The sequence below is a fragment of the Nicotiana tabacum genome, chromosome 19 (genome assembly GCF_000715075.1).
Source record: "Nicotiana tabacum cultivar K326 chromosome 19, ASM71507v2, whole genome shotgun sequence".
Taxonomy (NCBI): domain Eukaryota; kingdom Viridiplantae; phylum Streptophyta; class Magnoliopsida; order Solanales; family Solanaceae; genus Nicotiana; species Nicotiana tabacum.
The window spans coordinates 140,163,778-140,183,339 of record NC_134098.1 but is presented as its reverse complement, the minus strand read 5'-3'; the positions used below and the strand labels follow the sequence as shown (position 1 = coordinate 140,183,339).

The window sequence follows — 19,562 nt, the reverse complement described above, 5'->3', positions numbered from 1 at the left end:
ACAACCCTCCTCTTTATCTGGACTTGAGACTGACAATGTGCACAAGCTCACGCAGGTGGAGCTGTCATAGTTGTTTCATAGTTGTCATAGTTGTCATATAAAAATACTGTGAAGAGCAGATTTAAATGCTTGGCAGTAGTCTCTGAACTTTAATCCAACATAATGCTAGTACATTCAAATTTATTAGCTTTGCATACACTTGAGAATTATATACATTCTCAAACATGTGTCCAAAATATTACATGCTAAACTGGTTGATCTCTGGTTTGCTTTGCCACTTGCTTTTCACTTGTTTTCAAGCAGTTCGAGATATAATTGTAATCATTCTGATGCTTTTGATTTAATATGTTATTCACTCACGTGTTCAATGTTTTGATGTTTTGGTTGTTAATATTGACACCATTGATAAACGTAAAGTATCAACACCATGTGATATATGATTTTGATTGAAAGCTAGCATTTTTCTGTGTCATGGGAACTTAATGCAACTTGCTATTGTCTATCGTATTCTTCTAAACATTCGAAAAGGTCCTTTTTTGATATTAACTGTAATGCTAATCTTGATTACGAATCTAGATTTGACTGGACTTCTGGTTATAAGCTCATGCAAGTAGCTATGCAGTTTTTGAAAAACTGCTGCCAGTCTAATCTGTACTACCCATGTATTTACGTTGCTAGTAGTGTACTGGTGGATATAGTATGAAAATCTGATTGTGCTTTTGCTGGGTCTAAGTTGATTAATCCACTCTTAACCATTTTCCATGTCTTGTTTCTGTCTGGGACAATGCATTCGCAGGCTGTACAGACTATTGATGGAGAAATAGCTCAACAGCTGGCCATAAGAAGGAAGCACAGAGACGGTGTTGGTCCCACATTTTTTGATGCAAGCCTTTATACACAAGGACATATGGGTGGTTTACCAGAAGCTCTTCGCCCTAAACCTGGCCGCTTATCCCATTCTCAGCAACGGGTTTATGAGGTACTTGCTTTCTGTTTCTTCCTCTGTAAGAGTTGACTGATTAACGTGGAAGCACAAATTTTGAATCACTTTCGACTTTGTCGCTCACAGGATTTTGTCCGCTTACCTTTGCAAAATCAATCAAGCCAAAGCCCAAGCGCCGTTCCTGCTGGTCCTTCAACTTCTTCTGGTAGCGGTGGCGTCTCCAGGGCGTATATGGCTGGAACTGGACAAATGAACCCCAACCTTTACTCGTCTGGCCTTGTAAATGCAGGAGTTAGTGCTGTTCCGCAGCCATTGGAAATATCAGATGAGATAGATACTTCATCTCAGCTTAATAGGTTTTCCCCCTTTGCACATTAATGGGCTCTAACTACTTGTCTTTTAGGTATTCTTCCACAACTGATAGTGATTTGGATTTCTTGTTTCTTTCCTCCTGTCATATTTCAGTGCATCTTCTCCCCATCTTGGGATGGGTGATAGTGCGGCTTCTAACAATTTTGAAACCGAGGCTATTGCTGAACCATTCACATCGGTGTCAGCTCCTGAATTGCATCCACTGGAACCTTCAAACATTGCAAAGGTTGGTTAAAAGAAGTGAATTTTTCAAAAACATGATGAGAAAAATTGGACTTTTCCTTTGTACGCCATGGGCCGTTCTTTTTCTTGCGTATTGGAATGAAAAGCGTCGAAAGTGAGTGGAATGGCTATTGAGGAGATTCATATAGCCGACCCCATTAGATTGGGACTAGTGGTTGTTTTGTATAGGCATTTTGGCCGTGAAACAACTTATGTGATCAACAATTTTAATCATCTCTTACAGGAGCCGGGAGCTTCTTTACAGCCATCGAATGCAACAGCTGCCTCTGAACGTGTTGGAAATAGTATCTCGGAACCGTTGCTGACAACTGGTGATGCTTTGGATAAGTACCAGATTATTTCTGAAAAGGTTTGAGTATTCTTCCTTCTTTCTGCTAATCTGTTTCATGAATATAGAGTTTAAACACGCTGCTTTGATGCCTGAGGTGTGTTTGTTTCCCTACAAATTCCTGAAAACTATCATCGGGATATATGTATTGTCTTTGGATTTATGCAGATAGCTTGGTTGTGCATAATGCTATTTATGTATTTTTCTATTAATCCTTGTAAACCTGCCTAGAGATACCGAAGTTCAATAGTTTAGTGACTTTACTCCATCTCGATTTTGTCAAGATGAACCGACATCTTACATGACTCCAGTGGACAATAGGAGCTCCTTACGGATACTTGCTGTCGATAACGCACGTGTATCTGACTTTCACACTATGCCAGCTAACATAGTTTGAAAGTAAACCATATTTACATGCAAGCGTTTTCTGTCCAAGCGTCATGCTGTTCAGAGTCATGATTGTGGATACATATGAAAGAAAATAGTTTGCGTATCTGTGCTTTCTGGTAGCTCGTTAGGGATTGAGGAATTAGGGTTTGCATGAATCTAAGTGGCATTTTGTGCATGTACCAAGATGGGAAATGGCTCCTGTGACTGACGGCAAGTTGTGTTTGAAGATTGTGATTACTTCTCAAAGATGGATAATTAATGTTTCTCGACAAGGATCTATACCTGTAAAGCTGCTCGTCTCTCTCTTTGGGAATTAGGAAGAAGAAAGAGGCAGTGGGAGCCAACATAACAGTAAATTTCAGATGGATAAAATTTTTCATACGTTTTATGACAGTTGTAGTACATATGTATTACCGTGAAGCTGGTACTAGGAGGGTTCTGGTTTATACAAAAATATGTATAAAACAGGGTAAGCCTGAAGAGAGTACTTTATCAAAAGTGTCTACTTCATACCAGAGTTTCTTTGTCATGGTTTATAGTTGCTCTCTTATATTCTCTCTTGTCACTTTAGGTTCATTCAGTACTTGATGTCATTCCATCTGATTTGTTTGTTTGCAGATATCTTCTCCCTTTTTATTTCTTGCTAGTGTACTGTAGCTAATATTATCGCATTTGGTACTTGTGCAGCTGGAAAGCCTGGTGAGTGAAGAAGCTAAGGAGGCAGAAATTCAGGTATCCCTCTCAGGCATTGTTTTGTGAAGAAAACTAGAATGCTGTTACATTGGTGATTTTGGCACTTATTATCTTTCCGTGTGGTCTGTTTGTTAGAAGTATTATCGGCAAAAACTTGTTTCAATAGATCTGTGTGGGAAAATTCCCTTATGTTTACTTGTTTCTTTGCAGGCGCTTATTGCTGAAGTTCCGGTAATCATCCTCAAATGTATTAGTAGAGATGAGGCTGCCTTGGCAGTGGCCCAGAAGGTAAATCTTCAGAATTGTATGGAAAGAATTTCTGGATCTTGAAGATTTCATATCTAAAGTTCAAAACATTCTTTTCTGCAGGCTTTCAAGGGATTGTATGAAAATGCATCAAATAGTGCACATATTGGTGCTCATCTTGCAATTCTGGCTTCAATCCGTGATGTTAGCAAGCTTTTTGTTAAGGAGCTAACTAGCTGGGTACAGAATAGATCCAACCTTCTTTATTATATTTATTTATTTATTTATTGTAGTCTCCTCGGTATGTTTGGTCTGTTAACTGGTACTAGAACGCATTTACTCCTGTTTGTATGCAACTTGAATATTTGCACTCTTTTGCTATCTTGTTTCTCCATCTGCTGTGCTGTGTTTTCTCAATATAACAATGCCATCTAATAGCCTGTTTGGCCAAGCTTTTTTTTGGGCCAAAAGCACTTTTGGCCAAAAATTAAGGTGTTTGGCCAAGCTTTTAGAAGGAAAAAAGTGTTTTTGAGGAGAAGCAGAAGCAGTTTTTGAGAAGCAGAAAAATGAAGCTTCTCTCCAAAAGCACTTTTGAGAAAAATACACTTAGAAGCAGTTTTCAAAAGCTTGGCTAAACACTAATTATTGCTCAAAAGTGTTTTTCAAATTTATTAGCCAAACACAAACCGATTCTCACCAAAAGTACTTTTTTGAAAAGCACTTTTGAAAAAAGTACTTCTCAAAATAAGCAGATTTTAGAAGCTTGGCCGAACAAGCTATAATATTGGTGTCCGAATCTACTGGTAGTTTAAAACTGTAGTTGTTTTAGGATATGCTTTTTATTCCTTTTAGAAGTTGTAATATGAAGATTCCAAGAAGAATTCTTGCATTTATGTGTGTATTTTTACATCACCTGCGAATAGGTATCTTATACGGTGAGTCCTCCTAAGACTAAATAAGGAAAGACAATCAATTATAATGAAGGAAAGTATCCTAGAATCAATCTACTCCTACAACTAAGCTAGGAAATCTCTAATCAATCAACACTCCCCCTCAAGTTGGTGCAAAAATGTCGCATATGCCCGGTTGTTGAGACCTTTCGTAAACACATCAGCTTGCTGCTTTTTCGATGACACATGGAACAAACTTAAGACGTCACTTGTAACTTCTTCTTTGATGAAGTGTCAATCAATCTCTACGTGCTTTGTTCGGTTATGCTGGGCTGGATTATGAGCTATACGGATTCCAGCCTTGTTATCACAAAACAAGGAAAGTTTCCAGACAATCTCAGTTCCTCTAGTAGCTTTTGTAACCACAAAAGTTCACAAACACCCTACACCATAACTCTATATTCTCCTCCGTACGTGATCTAGCAACTACAATTTGGTTCTTGCTTCTACAAGTAACCAAGTTTCCTCATAGGATTGTACAATAATCGGAGGTAGATCTTCTGTCATCTAGAGATCCAGCCTTATTCGTGTCTGATAAGTCTTCTATTTGGAGGTGACCGTGTTTTCAGGTACCGTAAAATGTGAAAGACAACCTGCATATGAGGACTAGTGTCAGAGGGATAAATGAGTCCTCCAACCAAACTCTGAACGCTCCAACTCCGCTTTGTAACTTGTGATTGCTTTCAATGGGCGATTCTGCTGGCCTGCAACCTGTTATACCAACTTCTTTCAATAGATCCAAAAAATACTTCCTTTGAGAAATAGAGACTTCTACTTTTGATCTAACAACCTCAATTCCCAAGAAGTACTACAATTTTCCTAGATCCTTGATCTCAAATTCCTCTGCCAACAACTTCTTCTATCGAGCCATCTCCTTTTTATCATCTCCTGTCATTACTATGTCATCAACATAAACTATAAGAAGAGTGAGTTTACCGGTTTGATGTCTTATGAAGAGGGTGTGATCAACATTGCTTTGTTGATAACTGAAGGAGATTATTACTTTGCAGTATCTGTTAGACCAAGCTCGGGGGGATTTCTTCCGTCCGTACAAGGCTTTCTTTCGTCTGTATACCTTTCCTTGACTTTGTGCAGTATCAGATCTGAGAGTAATCTCCATAAACACCTCTTCTTCCAAGTCTCTAGGAAGAAATGCATTCTTCACATCAAACCGTTGTAAGTCTCAATCAAGACTAGCTGCACAAGACAAAAGAATTCTAGTAGTGTTATTCTTAGCAACTGGGCGAATGTATTTTGATAATCCACTCCATAAGTCTGATTGAATCCTTTAGCCACCAATGTTGCTTTGAATCTTTCAATCGAGCCATCAACTTTGTGCTTCACAGTGAAGACCCATTTGCAGCCAACCAACTTTTTGTAGGGTGCTGAAGTGACAAGTTACCAAGTTTTATGTTTTGACAAGGCCTTCGTTTCTTCAATCATAACTTGTTTCCATTTAGCATCTGCAAAAGCTTCCTTCCAATTCTGGGGAATAGACAGAGAAAAAATAGACCAGACAAAAGCTCCATAGGAGGGAGACAAAGAATCATATGAGACAAAATTAGATAAAGGGTGTTTGATGGTGCAAGATTTGACTCCTTTTCTGTGAGCAATAGGTAAATCTAACTCATTAGGAAATGTAGATAACTCGCTAGTAGAAGAAGGTTCAGCTTCAGTGGATTGCATGATGGCTTCTTTATTTCTTGTTGAGTAAGTTTTCAAATCAGGCCTATCCAAACGCCCAATAGTCTCACCCTGAATTCTTTCTCCTGGATGATAGCATTTGTACCTTTTTTTGTTGGAGAATACCCAATAAAGACACATTTTAGAGCTCTAGGATCAAGTTTCCCGGAGTTTTTAGCGTGAAGGGTTTTTGGTGAAGATATGACACTGGACCTAACTCAACCCAATAGCTAGCTCATGGAGGGAAGATTGTCCAAGTCCATATAGGGAGACCACCGGCCTATTCCCCAACCAATGTGGGACTCTAACACCCCATCGCACGCCCAGACCACCAACTGGAGCATGGACAATATAACACGGGGGCCCAAACGAGAACGGAGCGGGAGGAAAATATTCTAGAATCAGTCTACTCCTACAATTAAGCTTGAAAATCTCTAATCAATCAACATAATATAGTAGAATGGGTTCACCGTAAAAAGAAAAGTATGTTAGAATGGGTTTTGGATAATGATCCATTTTAACCATGCAATTTTTTTTTGGGGGGCCAGCAAGAGTAGGGGGTTTTTTAACTCTAATTGTGGTATTTTTGTGGGGTGGAAGTAGGAAGTGTCAAGTCTAATTGTTTTTTGTGTGGCTTATTGCTACAAAAAGCAATTAGTCTAATTGTTTTTTTTAATTGTTTTTTTGTGGCTTATTGCTCTGGTGCCAATTTTTTTTATTTTTTTTATTTTTTGTGTGTGGGGCTTATTGCTGCTGCTATGGGCTGTGGACAAAGAAGTTTGGCCCTTTTAGTTTATCATGCTCTATTACATGTCTGAAAGTGCAATACAAATATATGATAAAATATGAAGGTATGCATGGCACATCAAAATATCTAATTCTTACCCTATGAAATTGTTAGAAATTGGAGTGCCATGGACAGTGTGATGTCAACAATGGCTAGGCAGGTTAATTTAATTTCTAGAAAGTAAGAGGTCTCTAAAGTATATCGAATGTTGGACGCAGCTCTTTAAAAGTGAATTTTAATTAATACATCATATGTGAACACTTTTCTTCGAAATGGACTATAAATTTATGAGATCAATGCTTACTAAAATATCATGTTCCACAGTTCGAAGAATCAGTATGGGTCTTCTTCCTCAACTGGTCATGTCATAGTGTTAATGTTGGCGAGGGTGTTATCTTTTAGTTTAAACTCATGCAGGTTGCTGGCCCTTTCATTAATGGAACGGGCAGTGAAAATTAGTTGATTGGAAACTGACTTTTGTTGATCATCAGTGACTCCAAATTTATCTTTTGGCAGGTTATTTACTCTGACGAGGAGCGGAAGTTCAACAAAGACATTACGGTTGGTTTGATACGGAGTGAACTGCTAAACCTTGCCGAGTATAATGTGCACATGGCTAAATTACTTGATGCTGGCAGAAACAGTATGTACCTCCTCTTTCAACTGATGTATAATTGAGTGTATACAACATTAATGTTTTTGTTTGACATGCAGAATCTGCTACTGAATTTGCTATTTCTCTAATTCAAACGCTGGTGATAAGTGATTCTAGAGTAATATCAGAGCTACAAAACCTTGTTGAAGCGCTGGCTAAGGTACAGTTCCTTTATCTTTTCCTTTCCTCTTATCTTTTTTAGACTCCCTTTTTTTTTTTCCTGCTCTGACAGAATCAGGTCACTTGCCTTTACTTTATCATGGTGCAGATTGCAGCAAGACCAGGGTCTCCTGAGTCTCTACAACAACTAGTGGAGATCGCTAAGAACCCTGCTGCTGCTAATGCTGCTGCGCTGTCTAGTGTTACTTTTGGGAAGGAGGATAGCAACAAACAATCTAGAGACAAAAAGGTTTCTCAAAATTTCCCTTTTTACAATATTGAGTTGTGTGTACTGTGTACCACTTCATCATGTCTTTAATACATTCCCGGATGTGCGAGTCAAGATTCTTTTTCGTTCACCAAGTCCACGAAGTTTTTGATGGATGGTAGTGAGACTCAAAGCAACAACCTGTGCATGCACATAAAGTTTTTCATGATGGTTAGCCATTATCCACCTAGTTTCGAAATGTGCACCAGTTGGCTCTCGGAGATTTCTCGGTTATCCAAGAAATAAAATGATAGATAGTAACGAAACCCAAACCAACATGTGCATGCCATGTGCTATATGTTGAATTGTGTGTACCATTTCGTTTAAAGAACACTTATTTACATAATTATGTCTTTAACTTGTAAAATTGCTTCTGTCTATCTAGTTTGAGATCTTACTAAACTTTAATCTGCAAATAAAAAGTAGCTGTCCAGAAGAGATTTGTAAACAACCCCATCAATAAAACGGTATTTTGGGTTACCTTTACCTGCAGAACACATTCTCATGGTGTTTAAGGCTTTTTATCTTCTTCAATCTTGAGAAATGTTTGTATAAAGTACTAGTATGTACTACCCCTTATCCCCGTCATACTTTCCTTTTTTGTCTGTCTCATAAAGAATGTCATACTTCCTTATTTAGAAACAATTTAACCTTTATGAGATGATTTATAGAGACACAAATTCAAAAGTCTTACTTTCTTTCTTAAATTTTGTGCCTAGTCAAACACCACCACATTAATTGGGCTGGAGGGAATTGTTTTAAATAGATTATAGGGGTAGTAAATATTAGGACTTAGCATAGCAGAACTGTTGAATGTGGTTAGGTAAATGATTATAGAAAATGTGCAACCAACAGTTGAACTCAATATTAGATCTGGATGATTTGTGTTTTGTAGACTATAACTGAAAAATAAAACAGGCATGTCCTTCTCTGCCTCCCATACGTTTTGATTTCACGTCAATACTTGAACAGATTGCTGGGCCTGCTACTGGTACCAGAGAAGATTATGGTGTTTCTGAATCTGTTGAACCAGATCCTGCAGGCTTTCGAGAGCAGGTATTTCCTTCTATGTAATGTGTTTGCAGCTTTATCCAATTGGTTAAGAATGATGTATAGTTTTAATTGGAATGAAGAAATTGTTAGTAGGTCCCAGCCACCTTAATTTCTTGTTCGATGCTGTTTTTATTTATTAATAGCTATCCCTATTTTTGGAGATGAAATGTTGCTTTAATGGTATCTTTTGCAATATGCTTCTTTTGTGCAAGTACAACTATTGTAAAGGATTAGCTGGAGTTGGTGCTTGATTTCACTTGTCTTGCAACAACAACAACAACCCAATATAATCCCACTAGTGGGATCTGGGGAGGGTAGTGTGTACGCAGACCTTACCCCTACCCTGGGGTAGAGAGGCTGTTTCCAATAGACCCTCGGCTCCCTCCCTCCAAGAACTCCCCATCTTGCTCTTGGGGTGACTCGAACTCACAACCTCTTGGTTGGAAGTGGAGGGTGCTTACCACTAGAGCAACCCACTCTTGTCTTGCCTGCTTCATATTTACCTATACTACTTGCTCCTTCTCAAAGTTATGGTTGTAGTTTGATTCTTCAGAGAGTTCAAGAGTTGATCTGGTAGTATTAGTTTGACCAGGCAGAGAAGTCAATATGAGAATTGTTTTATAACTTTAGAACGTCCTAAAGTTGCAGTACGGCATTAAGTTTAGGTTGGAGTATTACTTAATAGAATGATGTGACAGGAGAAGGATTGCCTTAGAGGGGTTCTTTTTATGTGTGGATGAAAGTGGAGGCCCCTAGGACTTTTAGTCGTGTACTATCACTAAAATAATGAATATTCATGAAAGAGATTTCCTTTTAGAGAGATTACCATCATTTTTGGGAAGGTTGGTGCCTTAGTTTAGTGGAGGGATCCCAGGAACATAGTTTCAACAAAGAAAGAAGAGGAAAGCCGAAGGCAACATATCGTAATTGATAAGATGTTGAATAATTACAACATTTTATCTAGTTCTGTTTATGAGAAATCTAATCCTAAACAAATGCTGGTACACTTCTAGTTTTATGCTGTTCTCTACTCTCTGTGACATGAACAGAAACATCAAGGAGCACAGTCTGTCTGTAGGAGCATAATGACCTGCTTGGTTTTGCAACATATAGCAAATCTTTTATATCTTGTGTCTTGTGCGAGCCCCCCCAACCCCCCTCCCCCCGGGGGGGGGGGGAGCATGTACAATATCATGACAAAGAGCTAGTTTTTATCTTGGCATTTTATCATCTCTTCCTGCCTGGCTCTTTCTTAAGTTGCTGTCGGTGTTATTGACATTTGTAGGTCTCTATGCTGTTTGCTGAATGGTACCGTATTTGTGAAATTCCGGGAGCGAATGATGCAACTCATGCTCATTATATCCTGCAATTGCACCAGAGTGGCCTATTAAAAGGCGATGAAACTTCAGATCGTTTTTTCCGCAGACTCACGGTGATTTTTACCTATTCCATTAGTCAAGCACTATTGTTTAAGTGTTTAAGCTTTTATTGCAAGCTAATTACATGATTATCCAGGAACTTTCCGTTTCGCATTGCCTTTCGTCTGAGGTTATTAGTTCCACCCCTCAATCTCACCAAGCACAACCTCTATCGTTCCTTGCAATTGATATCTATGCCAAATTAGTGTTCTCAATTTTGAAGGTTGGTATTTTTACCCGTAGAACTTTCTTATGTCATCCAGTAGATTAGGACAGGAGTTGTTTCCTGACTGCTATCTGTCTCTTTTCTAGTTTTATCCTGTGGATCAGGGATCTAGTAAATTATTGCTGCTGCCAAAGGTATGGAAATTATCTAAAATTTCCTCTAGGTTACTGTTGCTTCTTGGTTTCTCGACTTACATCACTTTGCTTTATTTGACAGGTTCTTGCTGTCACTGTCAAATTCATCCAGAAAGACTCTGAGGAAAAAAAGATGACATTTAATGCTAGACCATATTTTAGGCTTTTCATCAATTGGCTATTGGATCTCTGTTCCCTGGACCCTGTTTTTGACGGTGCAAACTTTCAGGTAAATTCCTATTTTCCTTGTATATATTCATGCCTAGATCTTCAGTTACAGAACTGATTTCCACTGGGTCCTTTCAGGTTTTAACAGCTTTGGCCAATGCCTTCCATGCTCTTCAGCCCCTCAAAGTTCCAGGATTCAGGTAACGATACCTCCTGTGTGGTAGAGTAACTTTCCTACTCAAAAGTAGATTATTCTTGAAGGAAAAGCTATGGATTCTGTAAAAGAAGGTTTTGGTTGTCTGCTGCTTTTTCCTGATGAACTTATCTTCCTTGCTGGATTTTATTGTTGCATACTCAAGATAGATAAGTGTATTATACTGTATTAAACATCTTCTCCAGAGGATAGGTATCTAATTTCGTTTGAGTGGATATTTTTCAAATGTTAGGGTTGATTTTTTTCAGACATAAATTGTTGCATTAAGGAAAATACAGTGTGTGTTCTAGAAGGATTAATTGATCTTCTGATGTGCTGTTTACTAGAAGGTACGATAGTGTGCTTGTATGGGTGACTAACTTAATCAGTTGCTTTCAGCTTTGCATGGCTTGAACTTGTAAGTCACCGAAGTTTTATGCCGAAACTTCTTGCTGGAAATGCTCAGAAGGGGTGGCCTTATTTTCAGCGGTTGTTGGTGGACCTCTTCCAGTTTATGGAGCCCTTTCTTAGGAATGCTGAGCTAGGAGAACCGGTTGGTTTGAAAAAATCTTATGTTATGCTTTTTAATCTTTTCTGTTGCGCGTTGTTGTTTAAACCCCAGATATCAATTCATGTTCTTGTTTTCATGTGTTAGGTCCAGTTTCTGTATAAAGGGACTCTCAGGGTTTTGTTGGTTCTCCTTCATGATTTTCCAGAGTTTCTGTGTGACTACCATTTCAGCTTCTGTGATGTTATCCCTCCAAGCTGCATACAAATGCGAAATATAATTTTAAGTGCATTTCCTCGCAACATGAGGCTTCCTGATCCATCAACTCCCAACTTAAAGGTCATTAGTCTTGTGAATCTTATTCAAAATTTATTTTACCGGATTCAATTTTGTAATGAACTCTTTTTTGGTTGTCTAGATTGATCTACTTGCAGAGATTAGTCAATCCCCTCGCATTCTTTCTGAAGTTGATGCAGCTCTTAAAGCAAAGCAGATCAAGGGTGATGTAGATGAATATCTGAAGGTAATCCTAACATAGTCAAATAATTGTTCTTCATCGTACATGGCATTTGTGACATATGGGTGAGAGGAGTAGGAGAATGAATGATATTATTATACATATTGCTTTCCTGTCTGCTCATCTTATATTATACTGTCCTGATTGATTGCAGACAAGGCAACAAGGATCTCCATTCGTGAGTGAATTGAAGCAGAAGTTGCTGCTCTCTCCAAGTGAAGCCGCCAAGGCTGGGACACGCTACAATGTACCCCTTATCAACTCCCTTGTACTCTATGTTGGAATGCAGGTAAAGTCATGATTCAATTGCTTTCTTGCCTTGTCCTTACCCTTTATGGTACTCAATAAATATTCTCCCCTGGAGGAATTTGTGTGCTAGAGAAGTCAAACTGGGTGCTGTCTCATTACATTTAATGCAGGCTTCTGTGATTTGCCTACCAACTTTTTGTTAAGCTTTTCTTCTTTTGTAGCAGCATGGCATGTTTTGCTTTTGTGCATTTCCATTACCCTATACTTATTACCTTTGGTGTGTCGCTGTAGGCTATCCAGCAGCTGCAGGCAAAAACTCCTCATGCACAGTCGATGCCCAGTAGTGTTCCATTTGCAGTATTCTTGGTTGGTGCTGCTCTGGATATTTTCCAGACTTTAATAATGGACTTGGACACGGAGGGGCGTTACTTGTTTTTGAATGCAGTCGCTAATCAATTGCGCTACCCAAACAATCACACGCATTATTTCTCCTTTATTCTGCTCTACCTATTTGCGGAATCAAATCAGGTGCTCTAGTACTTGTCATTTACTGTTCCAATTTATATTTGTGGTTTTCACTTGTTGATCTTTTTTGCTTTATGATGATGTGCATCGTTATTAGGTGGTGGTCTGTATTTATTTATACACGTGCACAAAATACAAACACGCACTCCCCCACCCCCACCCCCACACAATATTTACAGGGCAAGGTTTGGAGTTAGAGGTATTTATGCATGCTAATTTACATGTTTGAGAACTGCATAAAAACTAACATAAGCCACAATAGTTATTTAATCAAAATATTGAAAATATTGTTTGAAAAATCGTGGTCAAAGAAAAACCTATTTGATTCCCCAAATGGTAAAAATGTCACAAAATGTGACAGAGATAGCGTATGTGTGCATTATATTTATGCGTGTACTTACGTGCGCGCGCGCGCACACACACAATGTATATAGCTGCAAGAGCAAAACCGGCGCAAAAAGCTGAAAGCCTCCGTTGTTTAAGTTCTCCCAGATCCCCAAACATTAAAGAGATCCCTCCCCCTTTTCCAAAAAAGGACGAAAGCTTTGTTATTCTGTTTATGCTTTTCTTCACTGGCTGCATTATTGCACTCCAGGAGAATGTGTCTCATGGGTGTTTGATTTGGTTGTATTCCTTGTCTATGGACCTCGTCCATATTTTTTGTAACTGAGTAATTAATTTTTTGCAATGCTAAATGAGTATAACTATAATAGTATTTTCTTAAAACGCGGAAAATATTACCATAATAATTTTGTTTCTCCTATCGGAATGTTTTTTAAATTCACAGGCCAATGATGGCCTGATGAGGATATTAAATTCAACTGTTGGTCCAATTTGTAGATTCTTCATTTTTGGTTCGAGGTCTTGATCTGTTAAAATTTCCTTACTAGGTTAGTATATTGGAAATTAGGTTATAGTGTATATTGGAAACGGAGAAGATGTTTGTTTTCTAAGAGTTTATGATATGGCCTGGCTATTAGCAGATTGAGACTGCTATATGCACAGTGTAAAGACTGCTTAGAAATTTGATATGTTTAGTTATATTTTGGATCGTTCTTAGTCATGAATTTACTGAAAATGGAGCAGGAGATGATCCAAGAGCAGATAACCAGAGTCCTATTAGAACGCCTGATTGTGAATCGACCTCATCCGTGGGGTCTCCTGATCACGTTCATTGAGCTTATAAAGGTAATTTGTGTTTTATTTATGCTCTTGCAACCTTCATTCCTTTTAGTGTCTTCTCAACACAGTATTTCTTCTTGTTCAACAGAATCCTAGGTACAACTTTTGGAGTCGACCATTTACAAGATGTGCTCCAGAGATAGAGAAACTGTTTGAGTCTGTCTCAAGATCATGTGGTGGCCCTAAACCTGTGGATGAGAGCGTGGTGTCAGGTGGAATACCTGATATCCATTAGATGAATTTTTCTTGTCTATGTATCCTGGGAGTATTATCCATTTGTAATTTGCTGCATCTCTTCTCTTGACCTGAGTGTCGGCGTAAATAATTTTAGTGCTATTGTAGCGAATTAACTTGATGCTACTGTTAGTTATAATGGCTGCTTAAACTAAAGTACTCATCTTCTTTAGATTCTGCTTTTTTCTTTATCAGCTGCATGCTTGTCAGAATGTTTTTGGCTAAGCCGTTGCTTTGTGCTAAAAAATTTATTTCGGGTGAGTCACAACCAACATTACTTGTGTGAGAAACCCTCAGCTTTTGACAAGTGGTTTTGGGCCCTCGCTTGTCAGGACACTCTCTTTAACCTTCATTCCCAAAACTCCCCTCCGTTCTACAATCATCTTTGTTCATTCTTTTCTTTCTTGTCTCGAACGCCCGTTCTCTTCTCTATTTTATCTTCCCTTCTCTTTTTATAATCCTGTTTCTCATTTGTTAAAATTCAAAAATCGATTAATACTAACTTACACTTTATCTCTTTTTCCTCGGTGTTTCCTGAATTTATGTTCCCAATATACCTTAAATATTGGGCCGTATAAAGGTTCCAGTCTTGGTCATGGATAAGCTTGGGATATTTTGGTGGAGCTTTTGTAAGGCTAGATTAAGAACTCATCGAACAATTTAAGTGCCCACTTATCTTTCTTCTTTTTCATTGCTTTGGCGTCTATCCAGTGATTACTGCTAATTGATATTGTGTGAGTTTCTTGTTTAAGATTCATTTTTTTAGGATTCCCTTAGGGCCTGGTTTATTGAGATCTGAACTGAAAATTTTCAAAGGTCCCAACTTTTTCTTTTACGGGGTAAGTCAACCAAGTGGATTTGTGAAAGCACAAGGGACTATGAAGAGAGAAGAGTAGAGGAATAGAAAATGATGGTATTATTGTACCTTTTTTACAATGGTATATGGGAAAATTAGAAGGATCTTTAGAAATGTAGGAGAGAAGAGAGAGAGGTATGCTGACAAGGGGGACCCACAAAAGCACTTGTCAAAAGTAAAGGATGTAGTCGCTTAAGGAAGCCAGTATGTGGTGGATTCCATTTAATATAGTATATAGTAGTATTTTTCGTTGATGATATGGCTTACTCGCAGTGGGCTTTTATTGTTTTTAAAAACTTACTTTTGTGTGGAGCCAAGTATGCTAGAGAAGAAAGGGTATGGCATCAGACCAACTTATTGAACTTTGCTTTGGATATACATTGAGCCTTAATCCAGTTATGCCTGTGTATTCATTTGATGAATAATGGGGATAGTTGTAGTTTGATCCCATAATGATTTTGAATGAGGGCATCTAAATAGCATGTGTTTCATGTCTTCATCTTCAGACCTGCAAAAAGTACAACTAAATAGCTACGTAGGCTAGAAGTACAAATAGACAATATTTGAGCAGTTGGAAGTCTATTATATATGCACAACTATTGTTACTTGTGTCTCACCCAAAATAAAAACTTCCGTCAATAAAATAAAATTTAGAAGCTAATCTATTTTATTAGGGCACGGGGTAAGAAGGTAATTCTTTGACAGTTATTACGTTGCTATAGGAATGCGTTGTAAAGTAAGACATACAATTATTCTACGAAACATCTGAATTTTCACAAAGGGCCTCTTGTAATATTGTGGCGATGATACTTATATTCGATACTGCAATATTTTAAAGCATAACAAATAGGAAATTAAATACGTACATATTTATAGATATTACATGAATGGGGAGAGTCAGACTACTAATATTTAGTAATAAAGCAACTTTTTGCTCGTTGTCAATGAGGATTTTCTGGTCGTGATTACCACCTATTTTTATATTGCTTGAATGATCAAATACAATTAATTCAAGATTAGTAAGTTAAAGTTGTGTCGAGTCAAAATGTCAAATTTCATCCACTCTCTCTCTCTCTCTCTCTCTCTCTCTCTCTCTCTCTCTCTCTCTCTCTCTCTCTATATATATATATATATATATATATATATATATATATATATATATATATATATATATTGTCACGACCCAAAATTTCCACATTATTTTCCCTCTTCACAAAATTAAGTAATTCATAGCGTTACAACCTTTCAACCTTTTGTTCTGATTCCATATGAACAGTCACTCCTTTTGGTTCAAAAGGTCATATTGAACGAGTTTATGACTTATGAGGCCTTTTTACCTCCATTTTGAGTATTTATTTGCCCATTGAACTCTCATTATTCAGCTTTCCGTTGTTGATTTCCCGTTCATCTTTCTGCCAATCATCTGGTTCGCTGTGTAGTTTCATTTTTCTCCCCTCACTCTTTTCATTCAATTCATGCTAAAAAGCCAAAAGGACACTCCCTTAAAGAAAATTAACGTTTCGTGTACTACTATTAGAGGGATCTAAACGTCATCATAATTCATTAATTTGTATGAATAAATTAGTGTTTCATGTAAAACTCCTATCAGACAACCAAAAATCTCTATCATCATTTCCTTGTTATAAAAAAGGGTCAAAAGAAGAACTTGCATCAAAATTGAAGGAGACAGGAAAAAAAAGGATACTACAAGCTGGAGGTGAGGGGAGAATGCGAATGGTACTAAAAAGTGTGTTATGCGGATGAGAAGGACGATAGCAACTATGTTATAATCTTTTTTCCCTTTGATTTTTACTACATTAGCTTCTTAGATTGGTTCCTTAACATATATTTTATCACAAAATTTCAAAAAACAAATAGCAATGTTAATCAAGAATAAATGTTTATTTTCCCGTAGCCTTCCTGTGGGCCGGGGAAATAAAGGGGTTGGCCCGCGCTTAATCTTTATGTTTATGTATTTTCCCGTAAATGGTGACAATCTCTTTTTACATAATCAACGAATTGAAAGTATTTTTATATTTTTCTTTGTGTATTTGACGGTGAAATTCTCTACTGTGGTATTCTTTTTTATTTGAAATTTCAACGGAGGAATTTTTCGTATTCCTCTCTCCTCCCCCTTTTAAATTAAATTTCACTTTGTAATTGATGGTGTATTCTAATGCATAATGTGAATTAATATTTGGTATGTTATCATTTGTCTATCACAAAAAAAATATGGTCTTACAATAACTTATTTCGATTAGTGTTCAAAACATATACTGATACTAATAGAATTCTCATTTCTGCCACTTCAGTTTTTAGCAGTACAAATTTATTTTGATTAGTGTTCAAAACGTATACTGATACTAATAGAATTCTCATTTCTGCCACTTCAGTTTTTAGCAGTACAAATTTATTTTGATTAGTGTTCAAAACGTATACTGATACTAATAGAATTCTCATTTCTGCCACTTCAGTTTTTAGCAGTACAAATTTATTTTGATTAGTGTTCAAAACGTATACTGATACTAATAGAATTCTCATTTCTGCCACTTCAGTTTTTAGCAGTACAAATTTATTTTGATTAGTGTTCAAAACGTATACTGATACTAATAGAATTCTCATTTTTGCCACTTCAGTTTTTAGCAGTACACTTTATAATATATTTTCAGGGACTTCTTAATATGGTCTCTTAAACTTTTTGTTAAGGCTATGGGATTCATATCGAAGTCCTTTTATGCTCACACTTACTTGTCTTTTAAGCACAAAGAAAAATTCTTTTATGTTCACACTTATGTGTCTTTTAAGCACATAGACAACCAAATCCTATCTTGAAATGAAGAAGCCAGAGGATCAATAAGAACATAAAAGGAGATGAGAGACTCATTTTTGCAGCCATGACTAGCTATGCCGCAATGCTTTTGCCACATAATTCTTTGTCTGTGCTGCTTTGTTTGTCTTCTTTAATTTTTTCTAACTAAATTTTGAATATGTGATGCATAAATTTTTAATGCATCAGATTTTTCATTAATTCATAACTGTTTAAGTGCACCTTTAGTTTTACCTAGAATCTAGGAAAAAATTATGAGATCATTAAGAGATGGGATATATTATAGGGCACTTTGATCTTTCTATTCCATTCCACTCTATCTAATTTAGAGCCGGACAAAGTTGGGTCGCCCAAAAAATTTCCATTCCACTCTATCTAATTTAGAGCCGGACAAAGTTGGGTCGCCCAAAAAATAATAACAGGCAAATATATATATTTTGTATATTAAGCATAAATATATAAATATAATATACATAATAATATATACATAATTAGTGTATATGTTTTGATATTTGGACTACCCCTGTAATTATTTTCGACTGCCGGACTAAAAATAAAAAAAAATCCATTTTAAAATTAAGCATGCCCACAAGTTGGTTTCCAAAATCAATCCAAGTTATAATAGATTAGTAAGTCACTGTTCTCATTCTATATAATTTTAGTTTGTTGTCTCTGGTTACATAATTGAGGCTAAACTTGGTCTTGTGATTTCTTAAGTACTTGATTACCTAACATTAATTTGAACTCATATTTCTAAAACTCTAATTCTAAGGAAAATGTTTACATTTGTAACTTAATTTATTTATAGAATCAGCTTTTTATGTATATACATACATGAAAATTTTGATCTCCTCCTACCTAAACTAAAGTTACAATTTTTTTTATTTTTTTTTAAGTTTACTTAGGACAATTCTTTACCGCGGACAGATTTACTAGTATGTTATAAAATATGTTCGCATAAGTCGTCCTCTTTTACAATCTGTGGATGATGGGTCTTTGACTTTATTGTAAAATCTAAAATAAAAGAAAAAAAAACTTTTTGAACTGTCGGGCCTAGAGCATTGGAGAGTGTTGAAAACGGTGGGAGACATTGGCATTGAGCTTCAAAATTTGTGAAATTCATAGCCAGGACACAAAACACTTTCTTAAATACCTCATGGATAGAACTTTAAATAGAGTACCACTACACTGTCAGAGTAGCGGGGATAGCTCAGTTGGGAGAGCGTCAGACTGAAGATCTGAAGGTCGCGTGTTCGATCCACGCTCACCGCATTTTTCCAAATCTTTTATCAAAACCTGAGTTTAATTAGTCATTCAGTTTATTATATGGCCATTTCACCTTAGTAAAACTAGTACATCATATTTATTATAAATAAAAATTATTTTAAAATATTATTATTTATAACTATCTTTTATATTTTATAGACAAAATAGGTATTTATGGTATACACTACCGTTAAAGCATATTTGTGTTTTTTTCTCTCTTTCTTTCGGTTAACACACATCTCTCTCAAATCACATCAAGATTTTTCTGCTTCCTCTCTCTCTCAGCAAGATTGTAGGAGCAAATTTCTCAGAATTGATTCTCAACGTTTTTGCTCCAAAAATTTGTGATAATTGGTAAATCTTTTGGCCGGTTCACGCCTTACTACTCTGTCATTATTCTTTTTCTCTTCACTCTTTTTTTTTAAATTTTCGTCATTATTTGGTTTTGAGGAAGAAACTCCAAATTTCGTCTTTAATGGCTAATTCAAC

The 19,562-nt window shown here is 36.8% G+C and overlaps 1 protein-coding gene and 1 non-coding gene across 2 annotated transcripts in view; both read left to right on the top strand.

The window, feature by feature from the left end:
• LOC107802598 (uncharacterized) overlaps positions 1 to 14,280 on the top strand; it is a 32,054-nt gene extending 17,774 nt beyond the window's left edge. The window contains exons 29-51 of the mRNA XM_016626129.2: positions 797 to 979; positions 1,070 to 1,299; positions 1,409 to 1,541; positions 1,782 to 1,907; positions 2,964 to 3,008; positions 3,180 to 3,257; positions 3,339 to 3,455; positions 7,152 to 7,278; positions 7,350 to 7,450; positions 7,559 to 7,699; positions 8,690 to 8,773; positions 10,056 to 10,202; positions 10,286 to 10,411; positions 10,501 to 10,548; positions 10,631 to 10,777; positions 10,855 to 10,916; positions 11,309 to 11,462; positions 11,565 to 11,756; positions 11,836 to 11,940; positions 12,089 to 12,223; positions 12,475 to 12,711; positions 13,795 to 13,896; positions 13,979 to 14,280. Of these exons, the coding sequence (XP_016481615.1) occupies positions 797 to 979; positions 1,070 to 1,299; positions 1,409 to 1,541; positions 1,782 to 1,907; positions 2,964 to 3,008; positions 3,180 to 3,257; positions 3,339 to 3,455; positions 7,152 to 7,278; positions 7,350 to 7,450; positions 7,559 to 7,699; positions 8,690 to 8,773; positions 10,056 to 10,202; positions 10,286 to 10,411; positions 10,501 to 10,548; positions 10,631 to 10,777; positions 10,855 to 10,916; positions 11,309 to 11,462; positions 11,565 to 11,756; positions 11,836 to 11,940; positions 12,089 to 12,223; positions 12,475 to 12,711; positions 13,795 to 13,896; positions 13,979 to 14,125 (2,967 nt within the window). The 3' untranslated portion in view covers positions 14,126 to 14,280. The remainder of the gene's footprint in view (positions 1 to 796; positions 980 to 1,069; positions 1,300 to 1,408; positions 1,542 to 1,781; positions 1,908 to 2,963; positions 3,009 to 3,179; positions 3,258 to 3,338; positions 3,456 to 7,151; positions 7,279 to 7,349; positions 7,451 to 7,558; positions 7,700 to 8,689; positions 8,774 to 10,055; positions 10,203 to 10,285; positions 10,412 to 10,500; positions 10,549 to 10,630; positions 10,778 to 10,854; positions 10,917 to 11,308; positions 11,463 to 11,564; positions 11,757 to 11,835; positions 11,941 to 12,088; positions 12,224 to 12,474; positions 12,712 to 13,794; positions 13,897 to 13,978) is intronic.
• Positions 14,281 to 19,006: 4,726 nt separating this feature from the next.
• On the top strand, positions 19,007 to 19,079 carry TRNAF-GAA (transfer RNA phenylalanine (anticodon GAA)). The gene has a single exon. It is a non-coding gene; the product is annotated as a tRNA-Phe (tRNA).
• The last annotated feature ends 483 nt before the right edge of the window (positions 19,080 to 19,562 follow it).